At 44.8% G+C, this 22,732-nt stretch overlaps 1 protein-coding gene across 1 annotated transcript in view; it reads right to left on the reverse strand.

The window, feature by feature from the left end:
• Positions 1-22,416, reverse strand: part of LOC144105457 (uncharacterized) — a 40,428-nt gene extending 18,012 nt beyond the window's left edge. The window contains exons 1-2 of the mRNA XM_077638581.1: positions 20,581-22,416; positions 20,353-20,515 (exon numbers count right to left, since the gene is read on the reverse strand). Of these exons, the coding sequence (XP_077494707.1) occupies positions 20,353-20,515; positions 20,581-20,737 (320 nt within the window). The 5' untranslated portion in view covers positions 20,738-22,416. The remainder of the gene's footprint in view (positions 1-20,352; positions 20,516-20,580) is intronic.
• Positions 22,417-22,732: the final 316 nt, after the last annotated feature.

A 22,732-nucleotide genomic window follows, 5' to 3' on the forward strand; every position in this document is an offset into this window, starting at 1 on the left:
ATAAATGACTTTCCTCGCAACATTTGCCGTGCGTTGCGTTCCCATGCTAAAGACTGCGTTTTATATGACATTTACTCCCTCGATAAACATTTTTAGCTTCAAAAATCGTTTCTAGAATGGTGTTCTGGTTTCGGTCCATTGCTTTTCTATTTTCATAAATGACTTTCCTCGCAACATTTGCCTTGCGTTGCGTTCCCATGCTAAAGACTGCGTTTTATATGACATTTACTCCCTCGATGAACATTTTGAGCTTCAAAAATCGTTTCTAGAATGGAGTTCTGGTTTCGGTCCATTGCTTTTCTATTTTCATAAATGACTTTCCTCGCAACATTTGCCGTGCGTTGCGTTCCCATGCTAAAGACTGCGTTTTATATGATATTTAATCCCTCGATAAACATTTTGAGCTTCAAAAATCGTTTCTAGAATGGAGTTCTGGTTTCGGTCCATTGCTTTTCTATTTTCATAAATGACTTTCCTCGCAACATTTGCCGTGCGTTGCGTTCCCATGCTAAAGACTGCGTTTTATATGACATTTACTCCCTCGATAAACATTTTGAGCTTCAAAAATCGTTTCTAGAATGGAGTTCTGGTTTCAGTCCATTGCTTTTCTATTTTCATAAATGACATTCCTCGCAACATTTGTCGTGCGTTGCGTTCCCATGCTAAAGACTGCGTTTTATATGACATTTACTCCCTCGATAAACATTTTGAGCTTCAAAAATCGTTTCTAGTATGGAGTTCTGGTTTCGGTCCATTGCTTTTCTATTTTCATAAATGACTTTCCTCGCAACATTTGCCGTGCGTTGCGTTCCCATGCTAAAGACTGCGTTTTATATGACATTTACTCCCTCGATAAACATTTTTAGCTTCAAAAATCGTTTCTAGAATGGTGTTCTGGTTTCGGTCCATTGCTTTTCTATTTTCATAAATGACTTTCCTCGCAACATTTGCCTTGCGTTGCGTTCCCATGCTAAAGACTGCGTTTTATATGACATTTACTCCCTCGATAAACATTTTGAGCTTCAAAAATCGTTTCTAGTATGGAGTTCTGGTTTCGGTCAATTGCTTTTCTATTTTCATAAATGACTTTCGTCGCAATATTTGCCGTGCGTTGCGTTCCCATGCTAAAGACTGCGTTTTATATGACATTTACTCCCTCGATAAACATTTTGAGCTTCAAAAATCGTTTCTAGTAAGGAGTTCTGGTTTCGGTGCATTGCTTTTCTATTTTCATAAATGACTTTCCTCGCAACATTTGCCGTGCGTTGCGTTCCCATGCTAAAGACTGCGTTTTATATGACATTTACTCCCTCGATAAACATTTTTAGCTTCAAAAATCGTTTCTAGAATGGTGTTCTGGTTTCGCTCCATTGCTTTTCTATTTTCATAAATAACATTCCTCGCAACATTTGCCGTGCGTTGCGTTCCCATGCTAAAGCCTGCGTTTTATATGACATTTACTCCCTCGATAAACATTTTGAGCTTCAACAATCGTTTCTAGTATGGAGTTCTGGTTTCGGTCCATTGCTTTTCTATTTTCATAAATGACTTTCCTCGCAACATTTGCCGTGCGTTGCGTTCCCATGCTAAAGACTGCGTTTTATATGACATTTACTCCCTCGACAAACATTTTAGCTTCAAAAATCGTTTCTAGAATGGTGTTCTGGTTTCGGTCCATTGCTTTTCTATTTTCATAAATGACATTCCTCGCAACATTTGCCGTGCGTTGCGTTCCCATGCTAAAGACTGCGTTTTATGACATTTACTCCCTCGATAAACATTTTGAGCTTCAAAAATCGTTTCTAGAATGGAGTTCTGGTTTCGGTCCATTGCTTTTCTATTTTCATAAATGACTTTCCTCGCAACATTTGCCTTGCGTTGCGTTCCCATGCTAAAGACTGCGTTTTATATGACATTTACTCCCTCGATAAACATTTTGAGCTTCAAAAATCGTTTCTAGAATGGAGTTCTGGTTTCGGTCCATTGCTTTTCTATTTTCATAAATGACTTTCCTCGCAACATTTGCCGTGCGTTGCGTTCCCATGCTAAAGACTGCGTTTTATATGACATTTACTCCCTCGATAAACATTTTGAGCTTCAAAAATCGTTTCTAGAATGGAGTTCTGGTTTCGGTCCATTGCTTTTCTATTTTCATAAATGGCTTTCCTCGCAACATTTGCCGTGCGTTGCGTTCCCATGCTAAAGACTGCGTTTTATATGACATTTACTCCCTCGATGAACATTTTGAGCTTCAAAAATCGTTTCTAGAATGGAGTTCTGGTTTCGGTCCATTGCTTTTCTATTTTCATAAATGACTTTCCTCGCAACATTTGCCGTGCGTTGCGTTCCCATGCTAAAGACTGCGTTTTATATGACATTTACTCCCTCGATAAACATTTTGAGCTTCAAAAATCGCTTCTAGAATGGAGTTCTGGTTTCGGTCCATTGCTTTTCTATTTTCATAAATAACTTTCCTCGCAACATTTGCCGTGCGTTGCGTTCCCATGCTAAAGACTGCGTTTTATATGACATTTACTCCCTCGATGAACATTTTGAGCTTCAAAAATCGTTTCTAGAATGGAGTTCTGGTTTCGGTCCATTGCTTTTCTATTTTCATAAATGACTTTCCTCGCAACATTTGCCGTGCGTTGCGTTCCCATGCTAAAGACTGCGTTTTATATGACATTTAATCCCTCGATAAACATTTTGAGCTTCAAAAATCGTTTCTAGAATGGAGTTCTGGTTTCGGTCCATTGCTTTTCTATTTTCATAAATGACTTTCCTCGCAACATTTGCCGTGCGTTGCGTTCCCATGCTAAAGACTGCGTTTTATATGACATTTACTCCCTCGATAAACATTTTGAGCTTCAAAAATCGTTTCTAGAATGGAGTTCTGGTTTCGGTCTATTGCTTTTCTATTTTCATAAATGACTTTCCTCGCAACATTTGCCGTGCGTTGCGTTCCCATGCTAAAGACTGCGTTTTATATGACATTTACTCCCTCGATAAACATTTTGAGCTTCAAAAATCGTTTCTAGAATGGAGTTCTGGTTTCGGTCCATTGCTTTTCTATTTTCATAAATGGCTTTCCTCGCAACATTTGCCGTGCGTTGCGTTCCCATGCTAAAGACTGCGTTTTATATGACATTTACTCCCTCGATGAACATTTTGAGCTTCAAAAATCGTTTCTAGAATGGAGTTCTGGTTTCGGTCCATTGCTTTTCTATTTTCATAAATGACTTTCCTCGCAACAATTGCCGTGCGTTGCGTTCCCATGCTAAAGACTGCGTTTTATATGACATTTACTCCCTCGATAAACATTTTTAGCTTCAAAAATCGTTTCTAGAATGGTGTTCTGGTTTCGGTCCATTGCTTTTCTATTTTCATAAATGACTTTCCTCGCAACATTTGCCTTGCGTTGCGTTCCCATGCTAAAGACTGCGTTTTATATGACATTTAATCCCTCGATAAACATTTTGAGCTTGAAAAATCGTTTCTAGAATGGAGTTCTGGTTTCGGTCCATTGCTTTTCTATTTTCATAAATGACTTTCCTCGCAACATTTGCCGTGCGTTGCGTTCCCATGCTAAAGACTGCGTTTTATATGACATTTACTCCCTCGATAAACATTTTGAGCTTCAAAAATTGTTTCTAGTATGGAGTTCTGGTTTCGGTCAATTGCTTTTCTATTTTCATAAATGACTTTCGTCGCAATATTTGCCGTGCGTTGCGTTCCCATGCTAAAGACTGCGTTTTATATGACATTTACTCCCTCGATAAACATTTTTAGCTTCAAAAATCGTTTCTAGAATGGTGTTCTGGTTTCGCTCCATTGCTTTTCTATTTTCATAAATGACATTCCTCGCAACATTTGCCGTGCGTTGCGTTCCCATGCTAAAGACTGCGTTTTATATGACATTTACTCCCTCGATGAACATTTTGAGCTTCAAAAATCGTTTCTAGAATGGAGTTCTGGTTTCGGTCCATTGCTTTTCTATTTTCATAAATGACTTTCCTCGCAACATTTGCCGTGCGTTGCGTTCCCATGCTAAAGACTGCGTTTTATATGACATTTAATCCCTCGATAAACATTTTGAGCTTCAAAAATCGTTTCTAGAATGGAGTTCTGGTTTCGGTCACTTGCTTTTCTATTTTCATAAATGACTTTCCTCGCAACATTTGCCTTGCGTTGCGTTCCCATGCTAAAGACTGCGTTTTATATGACATTTACTCCCTCAATAAACATTTTGAGCTTCAAAAATCGTTTCTAGAATGGAGTTCTGGTTTCGGTCCATTGCTTTTCTATTTTCATAAATGACTTTCCTCGCAACATTTGCCGTGCGTTGCGTTCCCATGCTAAAGACTGCGTTTTATATGACATTTACTCCCTCGATAAACATTTTGAGCTTCAAAAATCGTTTCTAGAATGGAGTTCTGGTTTCGGTCCATTGCTTTTCTATTTTCATAAATGACTTTCCTCGCAACATTTGCCTTGCGTTGCGTTCCCATGCTAAAGACTGCGTTTTATATGACATTTACTCCCTCGATAAACATTTTGAGCTTCAAAAATCGTTTCTAGAATGGAGTTCTGGTTTCGGTCCATTGCTTTTCTATTTTCATAAATGACTTTCCTCGCAACATTTGCCGTGCGTTGCGTTCCCATGCTAAAGTCTGCGTTTTATATGACATTTACTCCCTCGATAAACATTTTGAGCTTCAAAAATCGTTTCTAGAATGGAGTTCTGGTTTCGGTCCATTGCTTTTCTATTTTCATAAATGGCTTTCCTCGCAACATTTGCCGTGCGTTGCGTTCCCATGCTAAAGACTGCGTTTTATATGACATTTACTCCCTCGATGAACATTTTGAGCTTCAAAAATCGTTTCTAGAATGGAGTTCTGGTTTCGGTCCATTGCTTTTCTATTTTCATAAATGACTTTCCTCGCAACATTTGCCGTGCGTTGCGTTCCCATGCTAAAGACTGCGTTTTATATGACATTTAATCCCTCGATAAACATTTTGAGCTTCAAAAATCGTTTCTAGAATGGAGTTCTGGTTTCGGTCCATTGCTTTTCTATTTTCATAAATGACATTCCTCGCAACATTTGCCGTGCGTTGCGTTCCCATGCTAAAGACTGCGTTTTATGACATTTACTCCCTCGATAAACATTTTGAGCTTCAAAAATCGTTTCTAGAATGGAGTTCTGGTTTCGGTCCATTGCTTTTCTATTTTCATAAATGACTTTCCTCGCAACATTTGCCTTGCGTTGCGTTCCCATGCTAAAGACTGCGTTTTATATGACATTTACTCCCTCGATAAACATTTTGAGCTTCAAAAATCGTTTCTAGAATGGAGTTCTGGTTTCGGTCCATTGCTTTTCTATTTTCATAAATGACTTTCCTCGCAACATTTGCCGTGCGTTGCGTTCCCAAGCTAAAGACTGCGTTTTATATGACATTTACTCCCTCGATAAACATTTTGAGCTTCAAAAATCGTTTCTAGAATGGAGTTCTGGTTTCGGTCCATTGCTTTTCTATTTTCATAAATGGCTTTCCTCGCAACATTTGCCGTGCGTTGCGTTCCCATGCTAAAGACTGCGTTTTATATGACATTTACTCCCTCGATGAACATTTTGAGCTTCAAAAATCGTTTCTAGAATGGAGTTCTGGTTTCGGTCCATTGCTTTTCTATTTTCATAAATGACTTTCCTCGCAACATTTGCCGTGCGTTGCGTTCCCATGCTAAAGACTGCGTTTTATATGACATTTAATCCCTCGATAAACATTTTGAGCTTCAAAAATCGTTTCTAGAATGGAGTTCTGGTTTCGGTCCATTGCTTTTCTATTTTCATAAATGACTTTCCTCGCAACATTTGCCGTGCGTTGCGTTCCCATGCTAAAGACTGCGTTTTATATGACATTTACTCCCTCGATAAACATTTTGAGCTTCAAAAATCGTTTCTAGAATGGAGTTCTGGTTTCGGTCCATTGCTTTTCTATTTTCATAAATGACTTTCCTCGCAACAATTGCCGTGCGTTGCGTTCCCATGCTAAAGACTGCGTTTTATATGACATTTACTCCCTCGATAAACATTTTGAGCTTCAAAAATCGTTTCTAGAATGGAGTTCTGGTTTCGGTCCATTGCTTTTCTATTTTCATAAATGGCTTTCCTCGCAACATTTGCCGTGCGTTGCGTTCCCATGCTAAAGACTGCGTTTTATATGACATTTACTCCCTCGATGAACATTTTGAGCTTCAAAAATCGTTTCTAGAATGGAGTTCTGGTTTCGGTCCATTGCTTTTCTATTTTCATAAATGACTTTCCTCGCAACATTTGCCGTGCGTTGCGTTCCCATGCTAAAGACTGCGTTTTATATGACATTTAATCCCTCGATAAACATTTTGAGCTTCAAAAATCGTTTCTAGAATGGAGTTCTGGTTTCGGTCCATTGCTTTTCTATTTTCATAAATGACTTTCCTCGCAACAATTGCCGTGCGTTGCGTTCCCATGCTAAAGACTGCGTTTTATATGACATTTACTCCCTCGATAAACATTTTGAGCTTCAAAAATCGTTTCTAGAATGGAGTTCTGGTTTCGGTCCATTGCTTTTCTATTTTCATAAATGGCTTTCCTCGCAACATTTGCCGTGCGTTGCGTTCCCATGCTAAAGACTGCGTTTTATATGACATTTACTCCCTCGATGAACATTTTGAGCTTCAAAAATCGTTTCTAGAATGGAGTTCTGGTTTCGGTCCATTGCTTTTCTATTTTCATAAATGACTTTCCTCGCAACATTTGCCGTGCGTTGCGTTCCCATGCTAAAGACTGCGTTTTATATGACATTTAATCCCTCGATAAACATTTTGAGCTTCAACAATCGTTTCTAGGATGGAGTTCTGGTTTCGGTCCATTGCTTTTCTATTTTCATAAATGACTTTCCTCGCAACATTTGCCGTGCGTTGCGTTCCCATGCTAAAGACTGCGTTTTATATGACATTTACTCCCTCGATAAACATTTTGAGCTTCAAAAATCGTTTCTAGAATGGAGTTCTGGTTTCGGTCCATTGCTTTTCTATTTTCATAAATGACTTTTCTCGCAACAATTGCCGTGCGTTGCGTTCCCATGCTAAAGACTGCGTTTTATATGACATTTACTCCCTCGATAAACATTTTGAGCTTCAAAAATCGTTTCTAGAATGGAGTTCTGGTTTCGGTCCATTGCTTTTCTATTTTCATAAATGACATTCCTCGCAACATTTGTCGTGCGTTGCGTTCCCATGCTAAAGACTGCGTTTTATATGACATTTACTCCCTCGATAAACATTTTGAGCTTCAAAAATCGTTTCTAGAATGGAGTTCTGGTTTCGGTCCATTGCTTTTCTATTTTCATAAATGACATTCCTCGCAACATTTGCCGTGCGTTGCGTTCCCATGCTAAAGACTGCGTTTTATATGACATTTACTCCCTCGATAAACATTTTGAGCTTCAAAAATCGTTTCTAGAATGGAGTTCTGGTTTCGGTCCATTGCTTTTCTATTTTCATAAATGACTTTCCTCGCAACATTTGCCGTGCGTTGCGTTCCCATGCTAAAGACTGCGTTTTATATGACATTTACTCCCTCGATAAACATTTTGAGCTTCAAAAATCGTTTCTAGAATGGAGTTCTGGTTTCGGTCCATTGCTTTTCTATTTTCATAAATGACTTTCCTCGCAACATTTGCCGTGCGTTGCGTTCCCATGCTAAAGACTGCGTTTTATATGACATTTACTCCCTCGATGAACATTTTGAGCTTCAAAAATCGTTTCTAGAATGGAGTTCTCGTTTCGGTCCATTGCTTTTCTATTTTCATAAATGACTTTCCTCGCAACATTTGCCGTGCGTTGCGTTCCCATGCTAAAGACTGCGTTTTATATGACATTTACTCCCTCGATGAACATTTTGAGCTTCAAAAATCGTTTCTAGAATGGAGTTCTGGTTTCGGTCCATTGCTTTTCTATTTTCATAAATGACTTTCCTCGCAACATTTGCCATGCGTTGCGTTCCCATGCTAAAGACTGCGTTTTATATGACATTTACTCCCTCGATGAACATTTTGAGCTTCAAAAATCGTTTCTAGAATACAGCTCCTTGAATGCTAGGACTTTCGCTTATATAATGATTCTTTTGGAAAAGTAACAACACCAGACCTCATGTGATAGTTATGTGCAAACCCTTTTGTCCCGCTTTCCCTCTTAATACTTCCTTGTCTAACGCACTGATTTAATTAGATCCACGGGAATGAAAAAATTGCTATACGTCCATCGAACATTAACTGAACCTCCATCGGATAGTAATTAGTGTTCAAAATCATTAAGCCAGACGTTTCTAAAACACTTTCATGCAATCTGGAGTCGGTGCCAGCCACGAGAAGTCAATCAACTCGATCCAATCGATCAGAAAGTCATTGGTTTTACATTCCTGGCGGTACCGATGCAGTAACGATTTTTCGCTTTCCGCAGCGCTCCTTTTTTTTTAATTTTGATGCGCTCTCGGCTCGACGGCACCCTCAGCCAAATGAATCCACATTGCGCGACTGTCTACCAAACCACAGGCTTGCTGTCGCTATAAGTAATGTACTGTGATATCCTCCAAATAACTGAATAAATTAAATTACAGAATAATCGACGGCATTTTCCTCGTTGGCGTTCCATAACCCCTCTCGCAACGGCGCCTCTCCTCCTCCTGTACCCTCCTCGCCCTCTTTTTTTTCCTTTCCTTCTATTTTCTCTTTTCCTCCGCCTCCTCGCCTAGTTGTTCTCCTCTTTCACAGCCGTTCCGTTCTTCGCTCCGTTCCTTTCTTTTCTATAACGTCAGCGGCTAGGGCAAATTTCTGCAGCCGCTGCAGAGAAAGCGATTCGGGGACGTATTCTCGCCTTCGGAACGCGTTCGAATCGTGGTGCAGCGTCTTGTGTGCGCTTGTTTTGGAGCGAAAACGCGGCTCTGCGCCCATTTATGCAGCCACAGAGCCCAGTTCATTAACCGCCGCAGAGAAAGCGATTCGGGGACGTATTTTCGCCTTCGGAACGCGTTCGAATCGTGGTCCAACGCGCAATAACGCAAGACAAACTACCCGTAGTCAAGTATTAGGGCCAAGCATACACCACGCGAGAGAAAAAAACATAGGTCGCGTAGAGAAAGCTATTGCGGTCACACTTACGCCCGCGAAATCTCGCCGTGAACACTTACGCTCACCGACTGCAGTTAAAGAGCGAGGCAAATCCACTTTGTGCACAAATGTGGGCGCAAACCAACAAACGCTAAAACATAGGGCACGTAATTCAGTTGACATTCCGACTGCGTTTCACTCATGCATATACATATGTCTTTTCAGAAGGCCAATTAAGCGTTCCTTCACTGCAAAGTCATAAGAGTTGGCTCCTCCTAGAAGCCGCTTGGCGTGAAGGGTAGCTTCCAGGGTTTGCGTCGCCAAGCTGTTCCTAGTCTTTGTTTTCATCAGGTTGATCAGAGAGAAAACTCTGTTCCACTGCAGTGCGGCGAACAGGGAAGCTTGTAGAGGCAAAGCCTTATTTCAGGGCGCCCGTCTGCCTCATTGAGTCTTTAGAGCTCTTCTCTGCAGCGCTTCCCTCATCATCCCTGTACAGTCCGTGCATTTGATTCACCATGTAAATAGAATAAATATATTGTTGTCTCCCAATGTCTTCCTGAGTCCCGTCATCCTCGTACCTCCACCCTGCCCGACCCCGCTACCTCGATCCCATCAATGCTTTCCGCACGTGCAGATGGCGCATTGGTAGACTCTCAAAATCAAGGTGGTCAAGAAAGGGTGAATAAGGAGCCTATTCACACGGAAAAATTAAAATGACCCATACAGAAAGTAAAATTTCCCTACATTACAACAATAATCTATTTTTCCCCTAAACGTTTAAATTCTCTAGATATAGGAGAAAATCCCTAGAGTTGGCAGGCCTGCGCCGAAGGCTCGGAAGAGCTGGCGCAGTGTAAACGGAAAGAAGAGTGGGCGGGGGGAGAGGAGGAGGGGGCCGGAGCAGCGAGGAGGGTTATGGAACGCCAACGAGGACTCGCGTGCCGTCGGCTCGCGCGCGCCTCGGTACTGCAGTAAACAAGGCAGCTGAGGCGTGCTTTTTGAGAGCTGTAGAGAAGTTGGCGTTACGACCACTGAGGGTGAACAAAATTGAAAATTAACTTTGAGAGGTTTTTTACGGCACCACGGGTGTTCTTACCCAACAAAAATCCGTCCGTCGCCGTCCTGTTTTAAACGATGCAAAATCTTAAATGGGAGCACAGTTGCATGACTGTGTTCGAAAAGTGTGGAAATGACGGGGCGCTTACATCGCACCACAGTGCAAGTTTATCGCCAAACAGAGCGGCTGCCAGTGATTAGTTGACCACAACAGCGCGTTTTCCGGAAAGGCGATGCTGCTGTGATCACCCTTGAGATTACTCAGACACGAACGTCACATGATTCATTTCACTTATTTTTTTTTTAATCGAAAAACATCATTATGCTAAGTAAAGCAGTTTTCGGATAGGCAGCACAACGACCTTCACCTCAACCAACGACAGCGGTGGGTCACGTATGTGGCACAGTTATGGCGTCGAACCTTTAGCCATGACCTTCAGTTGACCTTTGACATTGGGGTGCCCTTTGGGTTGACCTTAAGAGCACCCGATGGGGTGATGTGAAGCCACGTGATGGGTAACCATGCGCGCAGAAGCTTCCCGCTGAATTCCAGGGTTATTCAAGTTAAGGCACTGCCAACTTTCCCCCTGAAAATTGCTGCTTGTGGTTTGGTTATTGGTGCTGAGGGGGAAAAAAGTGCGGGAAAGACCTTCCGCGCGACCGGCCGCCTCGCCATTAGGTGTCAGTCGAGTTCGTTCGCGTGCGCGGGGCCGCCATATTGCTGACCTGGCCCGAGAAAGCGGCGCCGCTGCACAGACAGCGACTGGGGACGTATCTGCGCGCGGCCAACAAGGTCGAATCGTAGTCTATGCGGTTATTTCGAGCAAAAAAGCGATTCTGCGCGCCATAGCGCAAGAAACTGCGAACTATTTGTGCTCCCTCGTGTGCAGGGCTGTATGAAACTCGCGTATTGCGCGCAATTCGAGCAAAAACGCGATTCTGCGCGCCATAATGCGAGACACTGCAAACTACCGGTGCTCCCTCGCGTGCATCGCTGTATCAAATTGCGCCCGAGCTCGGAAACTCGAAATTGCGCTCGGAAACTCGGACTGCTCCATACCCTATGGACCTCCTGCATGTTTGTAAACAAACGAGGTGGCGCTGCAGTCGCTAGCGAGCTCGTGGTAGGCAAAAGGTCGGGGAGTGGCGTCGCGGATAGGTGTTGAGCGCGGGTTTTCAAGGCTTGTGGGCGCGTTTCCAGTTTCTGCGAATCATAGCAATGGTCGATGCTTCCAACTTAGTAATTTGTTGAAGTACACGAGCTCGCGTTGGCCACGTGCGGCCTATAAAGAGAAATAGTTTGCCACTGTATTGTATATATGGTTAGTAGTAAACATGTAGAAAGCGTTCCTGCCGTTTATTTATGCGCTAGGCATTGAATAAAACAAGTTTTGACACTCTGCACTAGCCGGAATGATTTTACTTCGGGACAATAGTGAGGGGAAGTGCTGGCCTTGTTTCGTCGGAGCAGACGTGCGCTCATCGTCTGCTGACATATGTACGTGTCGCGCTGTGCGAAAAGTGGGGACAGCGTCGTGTCCCTGATCTCCTCTGTCTCGCTTAGCGCTGTTTTTAGCCGCATGACCACGCACCAGTCAGGCCGACTTGTCCTCTTGTTAAGCTGGTCGATTTGGTGAAAATTTTGATTTCTAGAATTATTTCTTTCTTAGCCCTGAAGTCTAGTTTCGTGACGAAAAATTATAGCAAAATATTGAGTACAAATTTATAAATTACGCTTTTTAGAAGTGTGGTCGTCAAAAATTGTGAGGTAATTTCTTTGATTTCAGTGCCGCATTTCTTTGAACAAAGCGAAAGCGAAGATGCCATAAACTTTAAGGTTCGTTTTGTGACCTCTCACATTTTCTGCGACTGGATCACTCACCTTCGTAATTCGCATGAAAATCAAATGATTCCATTTGTCGCAAACTATTCCTGAGACGTCGAGGAGCGTAATAAACATCTCGATTTTTTTCCCTACACGTGCAGTACTGTGTTAGTTATTTCTTGTAAGAAACGTTTTCATGTAACTATGCATGCATAAGTACTGATCATATAGAAAAAGAACTAATCGCGTCATCGTAAAGAACAGGGCTTTATGTACCTGCTGGCATAAAAAAACTGCGCACTATCTACTCAATTATTTGAACCTTGGGGGGACTTGACGGTGTTAATTATAATTACCCAGAACTGCACCAGGTATAGCTATAAATAAAAGGAATTACTGAAACTAGCGTAGGAATTTGATATTTGCACCAAGTTTAGTTACATATCGCATGCATGAATAACGAAAACACTTTTCATTGCCGCGTCCCCTCTCAATCTCGCCACGTGTCTGTTAGTAGCACGCCTGCGGCTGCTTCTTTCCAAACAAGCTTCGAGATCATGTACTACCTCATGAAACATGACACATGCATGATGCAATGAAAAAGCATATGACGTTTAGCATACTTAAGGTACGCTATTCTAAGCACACCAACGCGACCGCGCAAGATTGACACAACTTACTAGACTTCTTTCTACTCGAATGAAATAATTACGTCGTCATATCAAGAAACAGTTTCAAGTAAATATTAAATGTCATAAAACGCGCCATTAAAACATGGTGTGCTATTAACAAAAAAACGCATTCCTTGGGGGCGAGTGAACCTGTCGGCGCCCCGTGCACTCCGGCTCAAGGTGATAAGTACGTGTGCAGCGGCATATGTCTTTTTTTTCCTTGAGCAATTATCAGCCTACTATCCTGAAGTTCAGGTCAATGAACGCAGTAACTTGCATGCTATTAAGTGCATTGAGTGGCAGTGCCTATCGAATCCCAGACTTCGCGCTTTACTACCATGGCCCAATGCCTGTTAGCCAGTTTCCGAATGCGGCATTTATGCGCGAGAAACCTATCGAGGCTAATTTAATATTTTTTATGCTACTACGCGGATCCAGCAGTGACGCAGCTGGTCAATACATGCTGCTTCTGCAGTTCACAGGCTTGAAGCAGCCGCCGGTAGCTGCGGCAGCTGCGGTAGGCACGGGCAAGCGGAACCTGTTTTGCCTACCATGCGAAAGTCGCTGCTAACATCAGCGCCACCGCATCTTCGTGACGTCGCGGGGTGAAGGAGGTCCATACTACAACATGCCCGATACCAGTGTTGCTGCATTGGCCAGTTGGTTTTTCCCAGTTGTCGGCTAAAATTTCCCATTTTTCCCCAAATATATTTCTCTAATATATAGTAATTTTAGAGGAAAAAATACAGCGCGAACATAGCAGCAAATTTCTAGTACATCGGGCTCTTTTTTGTGGTCTAATACCTTGCTTTACAACCCGGCTCGTGTGGCCTCTTTGTACGCTGTATATGAGTGCAAGGCTCGTATAGCGTCATGGCACATCAAGACTGGAACCTGCCCAGCTGACCTGCAGTGGATGTGTGGACCCATACTTCCTTCCGCGGGACACTCGAGAAGATTTTGCCGCATGCTACGCTCGGAATGGTGTCGGCAAGCCCGCTTTTTGAAGGACTGCCTACGTATTGCCTGTGGCAAGGAAGGTGATTACCGGCGTCAAGCACGAGCTTTTAGAAACTGGACGAAGACAGCGGACCAGACCATCGAGTTCCTGTGGGCTTCTGTACGTCCCCAACTCCCGAAGAAGAAACGGGTGGTAAACGCCGGCCAGGACGTCCTTCTGCTTGGAGATGCCCAGATTCCGCAGCAGCACAGGGAATTGCTCAAGCTTGGCCCAGTGCTGTCTCCGCCGGAAAAGGTGGCTCTGGTGAAGAACATTACCCGCCGCGTCACCGAGGAAGACCCGCCATCGCTGTGTAGTGGAGTGCGTCGACGCAGTGACAAAAGCTGTAGGTAGGCCACGGAACTCCAAGGTCCTACGACCTTTGGTTACGTTCCTCAATGAGAATGAATTGCGCCTTGTGGTGTCGGATAAGGAAGGATTTTTCGTTGTGCTCCCCGAGACATCATACCCGCAGGAAGCAAAAGCGGCAATAGATAAGAACTTCAAACAGGTTAAGGTGAAGTGTGAACGAGTAAGGGACCGTGCAGTCGAAATGCTAACGGAGTGTAACCTCCTCTCGCTTGCTTCTAGTGTAAAGAAAGCTCCAGCTCCAAGTCTTGAATTGTTTTTTGCCGCAAAAACTCACAAACCGAATATCCCCTTTCGCACAATTGTGTCCGAGCGCCACACTTGGCAACACGCAGTATCCGGCTATCTACAAAAGAACCTCAACACCTTAGAAGTAGTCGACCCCTATGCTGTTCCTGACTCACAGGCGATTGTCCGGTACCTCCAAGATAGCAACCCAGGAACCTGTTTCGGATTCAGCATTGATGTTGAAGATTTGTATTATTCCCTACCTCATGACAAGCTCTTGTCCACCGTGAAGGAATGCACACACTCAAGAACGATGAAGTAGCATTTACTGGTCGCAGCGGTATCACAGTAGAAGCCTTTTTAGAACTGCTTTCTTTTTACCTGTGTTCAACTTTTTTGTGGAATGGCGCGGGACAATTTTCTTGCAAAAACAGGGTGTGTGTATTGGTTCTCGTGTAGCCCCGATACTCAGTAGCATTTTTCTTGCAAAAGTAGACGTAGCGATCAAGGAAAATCTTGACGGTCTTGCTTTTAAGATCTGGAGATATGTAGATGACTTTCTAATACTAATGAAAAAGGGAGGGCACGCTAGGCGCGCGGTTGATGTGTTGAAAGTGTTTAAAGAGAACGCAATGGGTCTAAATTTCACGTTCGAAATGCCGGAAAAAGACGAACTTCAGTTCCTAGATCTAAGACTGATGTTCAAGGAGGGCCACACTTGTTGGGTTAATAAACCACGCTCCAAAAAGCCGATACTGAACCTTTGCTGAGGCACACAAAACTGGTAAAAAACGGCATAGCATAGTTGAGAGGAAAATCTCGAAAACGCTTTATTGAACTTAATAATACATCACGGCCCAATATTATTACCCATGATTACGAAATCAACGCCTGCCACGATGTTTGACATTTATTGCAGCCGAAGAATTTTCGTGCACTGAAAGGCCGCACCGACGCTAGGGTGCCGATGGCACCGACAGAAATCGTTGGCATGTGAAACGGCGGCTGCGATTATCGTCGCAACGACAGTGCGACCGGGCCGTAATTTTTCGTTCCCGGCGCGCCATGTGAAACAGGCTTTATGGCGAGGCGGCCGGTCGCGCGGAAGGTCTTTCCCGCGCTTTTTTCCCCCTCAGCACCTCCGCGCACCCGAGTCCCGCCTGTTTGGCGCCGCTGCTCGGACGAATGGAGAGGGGGAGCGGCCGGTGGGGCGAGGAGGGTTATGCAACGCCTACTAGGCTGCGTGCGGCTCACCGCTGCTGTAGACGCGTGCGGACGATATCGGGACGGAATGAAACGGGGGCGCGTGGCGTGCGGCTAATTTTGGTAAAGCGCACGCCGTCTAGAAGTGTCCGCGATAAGGTGCTGTACTTGTGGATACGGTGATAAAGCTTACACTGCCTAATGAGCTCGGTTATGAATGCGCCAAACGATGTCTGCTTCAACTAAAGCGGCTGTTTGGGCTTGTTGGTCAGTGAACATGGTAAAAGAATGCAGCGCGAAAAAAACAAGGACGAACAGAAGTGGACAGGAAAGGGCGCTGATTACCAACACATTTATTCAGAAAGATGAGCAGCTTATATAACTTTTGAGCAGGTTATATAACTTTATATAACCTTGTTTTTTTCGCGCTGCATTCTTTTACGATGTCTGCTTCGGCGGTATGCCGAAAACTGAGATCGACCGTACTTCTGTACTTGGGTGAATAAAAAAACAGAAATGTAAACGTTGAGTTACACGTTCCGGAGTGATGCAGAGATTATGATGAATACTATAGTGGACGGCTCATTTCAGTTCAGTCCACTTGCCGTTCTTTAACGCCGCACAGCACAGGGGCATTTTTATTTGGAAAATTGCTTTTCGAGGAGAGGAAATGGTGCAGTAATTGTAATAATTGTAATTTTCTCTCACAGCTGTTCCGCTGTTCGCTCCATTTTTTTTATCCACTTTTTTATCCTTCCGAATAACCTCCCTTTTGGTCTCCGGTTCCTTGTTCCTTCTCAGAAATTCGCTTATTATGCCTAAACACCGCAACACGATGCGAACGCGCCAGCATAGCGGTGTTTTAGCGGCGAAAAAATGCAAGACTATAATGAACGTATAGAGATGTGGTAGCCGATTCGTTTTCCTTTTTTTAATGAAGATGTATAATAGAACTGATTATATGCTCGCGCCGTGCTGCTGAGTCGCTGTTTCAAACCTTCTAATATGACGTTTAATGGGGGCACACTGTTGTTCGCTTCTGTTTTTAGTGTGCGATTTTTGTTTGTATGTTTCTAATCATCCTCTTTTTTTGCTTTTCTCGTATGGGACCGGTTAAGTTAGCAGCCAGCCTTGCAGATGACCAGACACTACTCGTTATCTTTCGTGCAACTATTTTGCAGAGACCCATCGTTGAATATAAACGGCTTAGCAGAATGCACGGGCGGCGCTCGCAGGTAAAAAAACGTCGAGGATGCTGGCGTACCATTGATTAGTTCAGTCTAAAGGAAGACAAGTGATTGACTTAAAGCAATTTTCTCAGACTGGTTGACGAAATGGTACACAACATTCTGTTCAGGCGTATGGGGGGGGGGGGGGGGGGGGGGGTGCTCGGGAAAAGACATTCTGCTGCGGTGAAATTTGAGCCATGGTGCTCTTGACAGAGAGAGCGGTTCACGCTGTCCCCTCTAGGCCAGTTGTTTTGACCAATAGTTGACCCAGTGTTCGAAGACGTGATCTAGCCCTTTCTTTCAAAATGGCGCGGGATCACCGAGTAATCGGAGAATTCCTAGGATTTCCAAACCTGGAGGGAAGTAGCTGAAACGAGGGAGGGTCTTGACCTCCCAGGAACATCAACATCATCATCCCTAACTATTAGCTGCAGGTATTCCTATTTTCCCGCACAATAATTGTCTTCGGTTGCTGGGTAATGTACAATATTTAAGCAATTATCTGGCAACTTTTAATTTGGTAGCTGTATATCACACTTCCCCGCGCTCATAAGGATACACTGTTAGCATCATCATCATCATCATCATCGCCATCATCTCGAGAGTCAAAGGCGTGTGTCGTTGCATGATCTTTGCAGTAAGTCATACATGAGAACTGGCGCGTTTACCTGCTGGACAATCCTAATGTCATTAATGCGGACCGGGTTGTGGGCACTCTTTGCAATGCGTCATGCGCGCATGTGTAGTAATGTGGGATCCATATGGATCTTGAAATGGGGGTGGAAGGGGGTAGATGGGGGCCTGGTACGACGAGAAATTGCATCGTTGTCACGTGAGTAGGTGTGATGTCATATTACAGCGTCGTCACGTGACTAGGTCTGATGGCACATTACATCGCTGTCACTTGACCTGGTATGACGTCACACTCATATGATGCCATCACGAATTATAGTGATCAATCTTAGTTTTGCCTAATTATATTCATTACCATTAATTATGCGACGTCATGATCGTCGCTTGACTCGTCGGTTCGTGACGTCACATGGTGCCGTTTTTTGCGTGCCTCTGTTCGTGTACTGCAGTCGCAGCTTCTTAAGTGTTTTCGAAGGCAACATACAGAGGATTGAAAAGAGCATTCTCGCTATGCCGGAGAGAGCTAGAAAATCGAAATATACTGATATGCGTCTGCATAACCGTCGCATTGGAAAGTGCATCGGCGACCAGTTTCTTTACATTCGGTAACTATTCTCAAGCCTAAAAAGAGTATAGTGAATACCTCCCCCCCTCCTCTCAATTTCTGGTAGATGGTGTAGAAGGGCTGTGTTCGTCAAGTGCCGGTTCGTGCATGAATGAGTGAGAAGCTTCCAATACGAGCAAGTATACACGAAGCAGGTTGCCAAATACTGACACATATACAGTACTCACCGACGTACTGGTGGTAAGTAAGCCTTCCCACGCATTTACATCGTTTTTGGCTACTACTAGTCGGCCCTGCTATTCACTTGAGGTCTTTGCTCTCCGTCCCTTTGATCGTGGACACAAGGCGGCTTCTTCGCAAGTTCTCTTTATGGCGTGCATTTATTGGAAAGTGTGATTTTTTTTCAGTGCTGCGTCGCACTTAAATGACGGAATTGCGCCCTCCACGCGAAAATAACCAAACCACAAGCAGCAATTTTCAGGGGGGGGGATACCCGCCACGGTGGCTCAGTGGTGAGTGCGCTCGACTACTGATCCGGAGTTCCCGGGTTCGAACCCGACCGCGGCGGCTGCGAAAATACGTCCCCGAATCGCTTTCTCTGCGGCGGTTAATGAACTGGGCTCTGTGGCTGCTTAAATGGGCGCAGAGCCGCGTTTTCGCTCCAAAACAAGCGCACACAAGACGCTGCACCACGATTCGAACGCGTTCCGAAGGCGAAAATACGTCCCCGAATCGCTTTCTCTGCGGCGGTTAATTAACTGGGCTCTGTGGCTGCATAAATGGGCGCAGAGCCGCGTTTTCGCTCCAAAACAAGCGCACACAAGACGCTGCACCACGATTCGAACGCGTTCCGAAGGCGAAAATACGTCCCCGAATCGCTTTCTCTGCGGCGGTTAATGAACTGGGCTCTGTGGCTGCTTAAATGGGCGCAGAGCCGCGTTTTCGCTCCAAAATAAGCGCACACAAGACGCTGCACCACGATTAGAACGCGTTCCGAAGGCGAAAATACGTCCCCGAATCGCTTTCTCTGCGGCGGTTAATGAACTGGGCTCCGTGGCTGCATAAATGGGCGCAGAGCCGCGTTTTCGCTCCAAAATAAGCGCACACAAGACGCTGCACCACGATTCGAACGCGTTCCGAAGGCGAAAATACGTCCCCGAATCGCTTTCTCTGCAGCGGCTGCAGAAATATGCCCTAGCCCGAAGGCGAAAATACGTCCCCGAATCGCTTTCTCTGCGGCGGTTAATGAACTGGGCTCTGTGGCTGCTTAAATGGGCGCAGAGCCGCGTTTTCGCTCCAAAACAAGCGCACACAAGACGCTGCACCACGATTCGAACGCGTTCCGAAGGCGAAAATACGTCCCCGAATCGCTTTCTCTGCGGCGGTTAATGAACTGGGCTCTGTGGCTGCTTAAATGGGCGCAGAGCCGCGTTTTCGCTCCAAAACAAGCGCACACAAGACGCTGCACCACGATTCGAACGCGTTCCGAAGGCGAAAATACGTCCCCGAATCGCTTTCTCTGCGGCGGTTAATGAACTGGGCTCTGTGGCTGCTTAAATGGGCGCAGAGCCGCGTTTTCGCTCCAAAACAAGCGCACACAAGACGCTGCACCACGATTCGAACGCGTTCCGAAGGCGAAAATACGTCCCCGAATCGCTTTCTCTGCGGCGGTTAATGAACTGGGCTCTGTGGCTGCTTAAATGGGCGCAGAGCCGCGTTTTCGCTCCAAAATAAGCGCACACAAGACGCTGCACCACGATTCGAACGCGTTCCGAAGGCGAAAATACGTCCCCGAATCGCTTTCTCTGCGGCGGTTAATGAACTGGGCTCCGTGGCTGCATAAATGGGCGCAGAGCCGCGTTTTCGCTCCAAAATAAGCGCACACAAGACGCTGCACCACGATTCGAACGCGTTCCGAAGGCGAAAATACGTCCCCGAATCGCTTTCTCTGCAGCGGCTGCAGAAATATGCCCTAGCCCGAAGGCGAAAATACGTCCCCGAATCGCTTTCTCTGCGGCGGCTGCAGAAATGCTCCAAAATAAGCGCGCTCAAGACGCTGCACCATGCTTTCTCAATGACGAGGCGGGAGGTTATAGAAAAGAAAGGAACGGAGCGAAGAGCGGAACGGCTGTGAAAGAGAACAACTAGGCGAGGATGCGGAGGAAAAGAGGAAATAGAAGGAAAGGGGAAAAGAAAGCAAGGAGGGTACAGGAGGAGGAGAGAAAATAGAAGGAAAAAAAGAAAAAGAAGGCGAGGAGGGTACAGGAGGAGGAGAGGCACCGTTGCGAGAGGGGTTATGGAACGCCAACGAGGAGAAATTGCACTAAGCAGTGGTTTAGCAGAAACGAAATGCGCAGCGGATGATCTATCAAGCGCAGAAGCTGAAATGCAAATTATCCTCTCATGCTAGGATGGATTTCACTTACGTGCCTTGCCGGTCCTTTGACAACATGTCATCGAGTACGTCATAATATCGCCACGTGATGTTTGGCAAATCCTCTGCGCCAGGTTTCTTTGATGCCTCCACCAAGTTCTTGAGGCGCCTCCACCGGTCTTTCAAGTTGGCGAATTTCTTCGCTGCGACTTTACCTGCGTAAGCAAACGTTACGCATTGTATGTCACTGCTCTCAGAGGAGACTTGTCCCACAGCTCACCTGTTATGCCCATTTGCCTTCCAATCATTGCCCAGTGCCTTTTTTTCATCTCAATGTCTTTATAATCTCGCTCCTTATTGTCGTATAGAAATCGATACGGCTTCACAAGCGCTATGAATACAAGGGCGTTGAAACGAGGTTCAGGGAGAGCCACCATGGCTTCCGCGGCGAGAGCAAAACGGGTACGGTGAAGGCGAGACTTGCGAGACTGCGTATCTCTGTGCGGCTCGAAAGGAGCGGCTTGCCAGACGCCGACGCCGTGCCGGGGAAGAAACGTGCAATGGCGGTGGCGCGCCGTTTAGCGAGGAGGAGGATCCGACGGCGGCGACACACTCTCCCGAGGCGGCAACCGGTTCCGTGACGGAGACGAGACGGGGGAGAAAACAGCGGTGAGAACCGAGCACCACGAGCGCCGCCTGCCGCCCTCGTCTGGCGGGCTACAGGAAACAAACACAAAGCATGTGGGAGAGCGAAGCGGGGGTGAAAAGTGGGAGAGGGGGGGGGGGGGGAGTGTTCCGTTGACCTTGGTAGATCGAGCGCTGCTCCCCTCTGTTCGCTGACAGAGAGCAGCCGCGGAAAGCATGAGCTGGGCGCGGTTCTTTTGAACTTTTGAACAGATGTTTTCGGGCCGGAATCGGGCGCGAAGCGGCCGCTGTAATAGACGAATACCGGAGATCCCAGTCGTTAAATTTAGAATAAGCTGCGCTCTATTTTTTGGTTATGCTTATCAAAAGCTCTACGCAAAATTCGAAGCAGTTGGAAAACATCTTTTTACTAGTCGCCAACTGTACTAGCTTTTAGACGTGGTGCAATTTTACTGTTCTCTTTCGAAAACCAAACATTCAAACGCTCATCTAATTCTTTTTCTTGTTATTGGCGTTCCTTTTGCTTACGGCGACATGAAGAATAAGCTTAATTACTTCCCTTCGGAGTTGCCATTTCAGTGTTTTTCACTAGTTCGATGCAAGTGCAAACGAAAAGTTCTTTTTAGGCCACCAAGTGTCTCTTTTGCGTTCTCTCGTGTGAATATATTTTATTCATGTTAGGAGTAACATGTTTTCTTTATCATTTCTTCGAAGGAACGAAATTGTTCTACTTTCTTTCATCCATTCCCTGACTCCTGCAATTCATTAATGCTAGCGAATATCTTCTGGTTTGAATAATCTTTGTTATAATCGAAATTGTCCTGGCGCTCTTGCAATGAGCATATGATAGAAACGCTGAATATTTTCCTGCACTCTGCATTGGTGCAAGCTGGTGCTGATACCCGTGCAGCGCCTTATTAGTAATTTCCTTTCGTCTATGTTTTCGTTTCGGAGTTTCTAGTGTTTTTTTTTATTTTATTTTATTGATACTGTTGACCCTCGCTTGAGGGTCGTTACAGGGAGGGAATACAATGCAATATACAACAAAAAAAATTCATGTCTCATAACATCAAGTTGGGTGCCCCCGACACAAAATATCGATAGAACGTTCGAACTTGTGCACTTCCGATTGTTCGACAACTTCAACAGGCAAAGCATTCCAAATTTCGATGACATCAGGAAAAAAAGAGTAACGAAAAACATCAATACGTGAGTCGTAAGGCTTGATCGATCGAGTGTGGCTTGTTCTCGCACTCCGTCTTCCCGGAGGCTGAACATATCTATCTGATTTTATCTTGAAGTGCCCTTGAATTATTTGAAAGAAAAGTTTTAGTCTTGATTTTTTCCTTCGATTTTCCAGTGACTCGAGCCCACATGAGTTCAGCATTTCCGTCACTGAGTCCCTTCTTCTGTATCTTGACGATATAAATCGAGCAGCCATTCTTTGGATTCGTTCCAGTTTATCTTTTAGAACTTTTTGGTGCGGGCTCCAGACGACACAAGCGCACTCCAAGGATGGGCGGATGAATGTTTTGTAAGCTATCAGTTTGACATCTTTTGTTGCATGTTCCAATTTCTTCCTCAGAAAGTAAAGTTTTTGGGAAGCTGTCGAGCACACATTATTAATATGTTTATGCCACTGCAGATTATGTGCAATTGTGACGCCTAAATACTTGAAGGTATCAACATTTTTTAGATTATTTTTTCCAACATTATAAGAAAATAACTGCAAAGTCTTCTTATTAGTTATATGCGTAGAAGTTGATTTTGTGTAATTAATTTCCATG

The sequence above is a fragment of the Amblyomma americanum genome, chromosome 9, assembly GCF_052857255.1.
Source record: "Amblyomma americanum isolate KBUSLIRL-KWMA chromosome 9, ASM5285725v1, whole genome shotgun sequence".
NCBI classification, from domain to species: domain Eukaryota; kingdom Metazoa; phylum Arthropoda; class Arachnida; order Ixodida; family Ixodidae; genus Amblyomma; species Amblyomma americanum.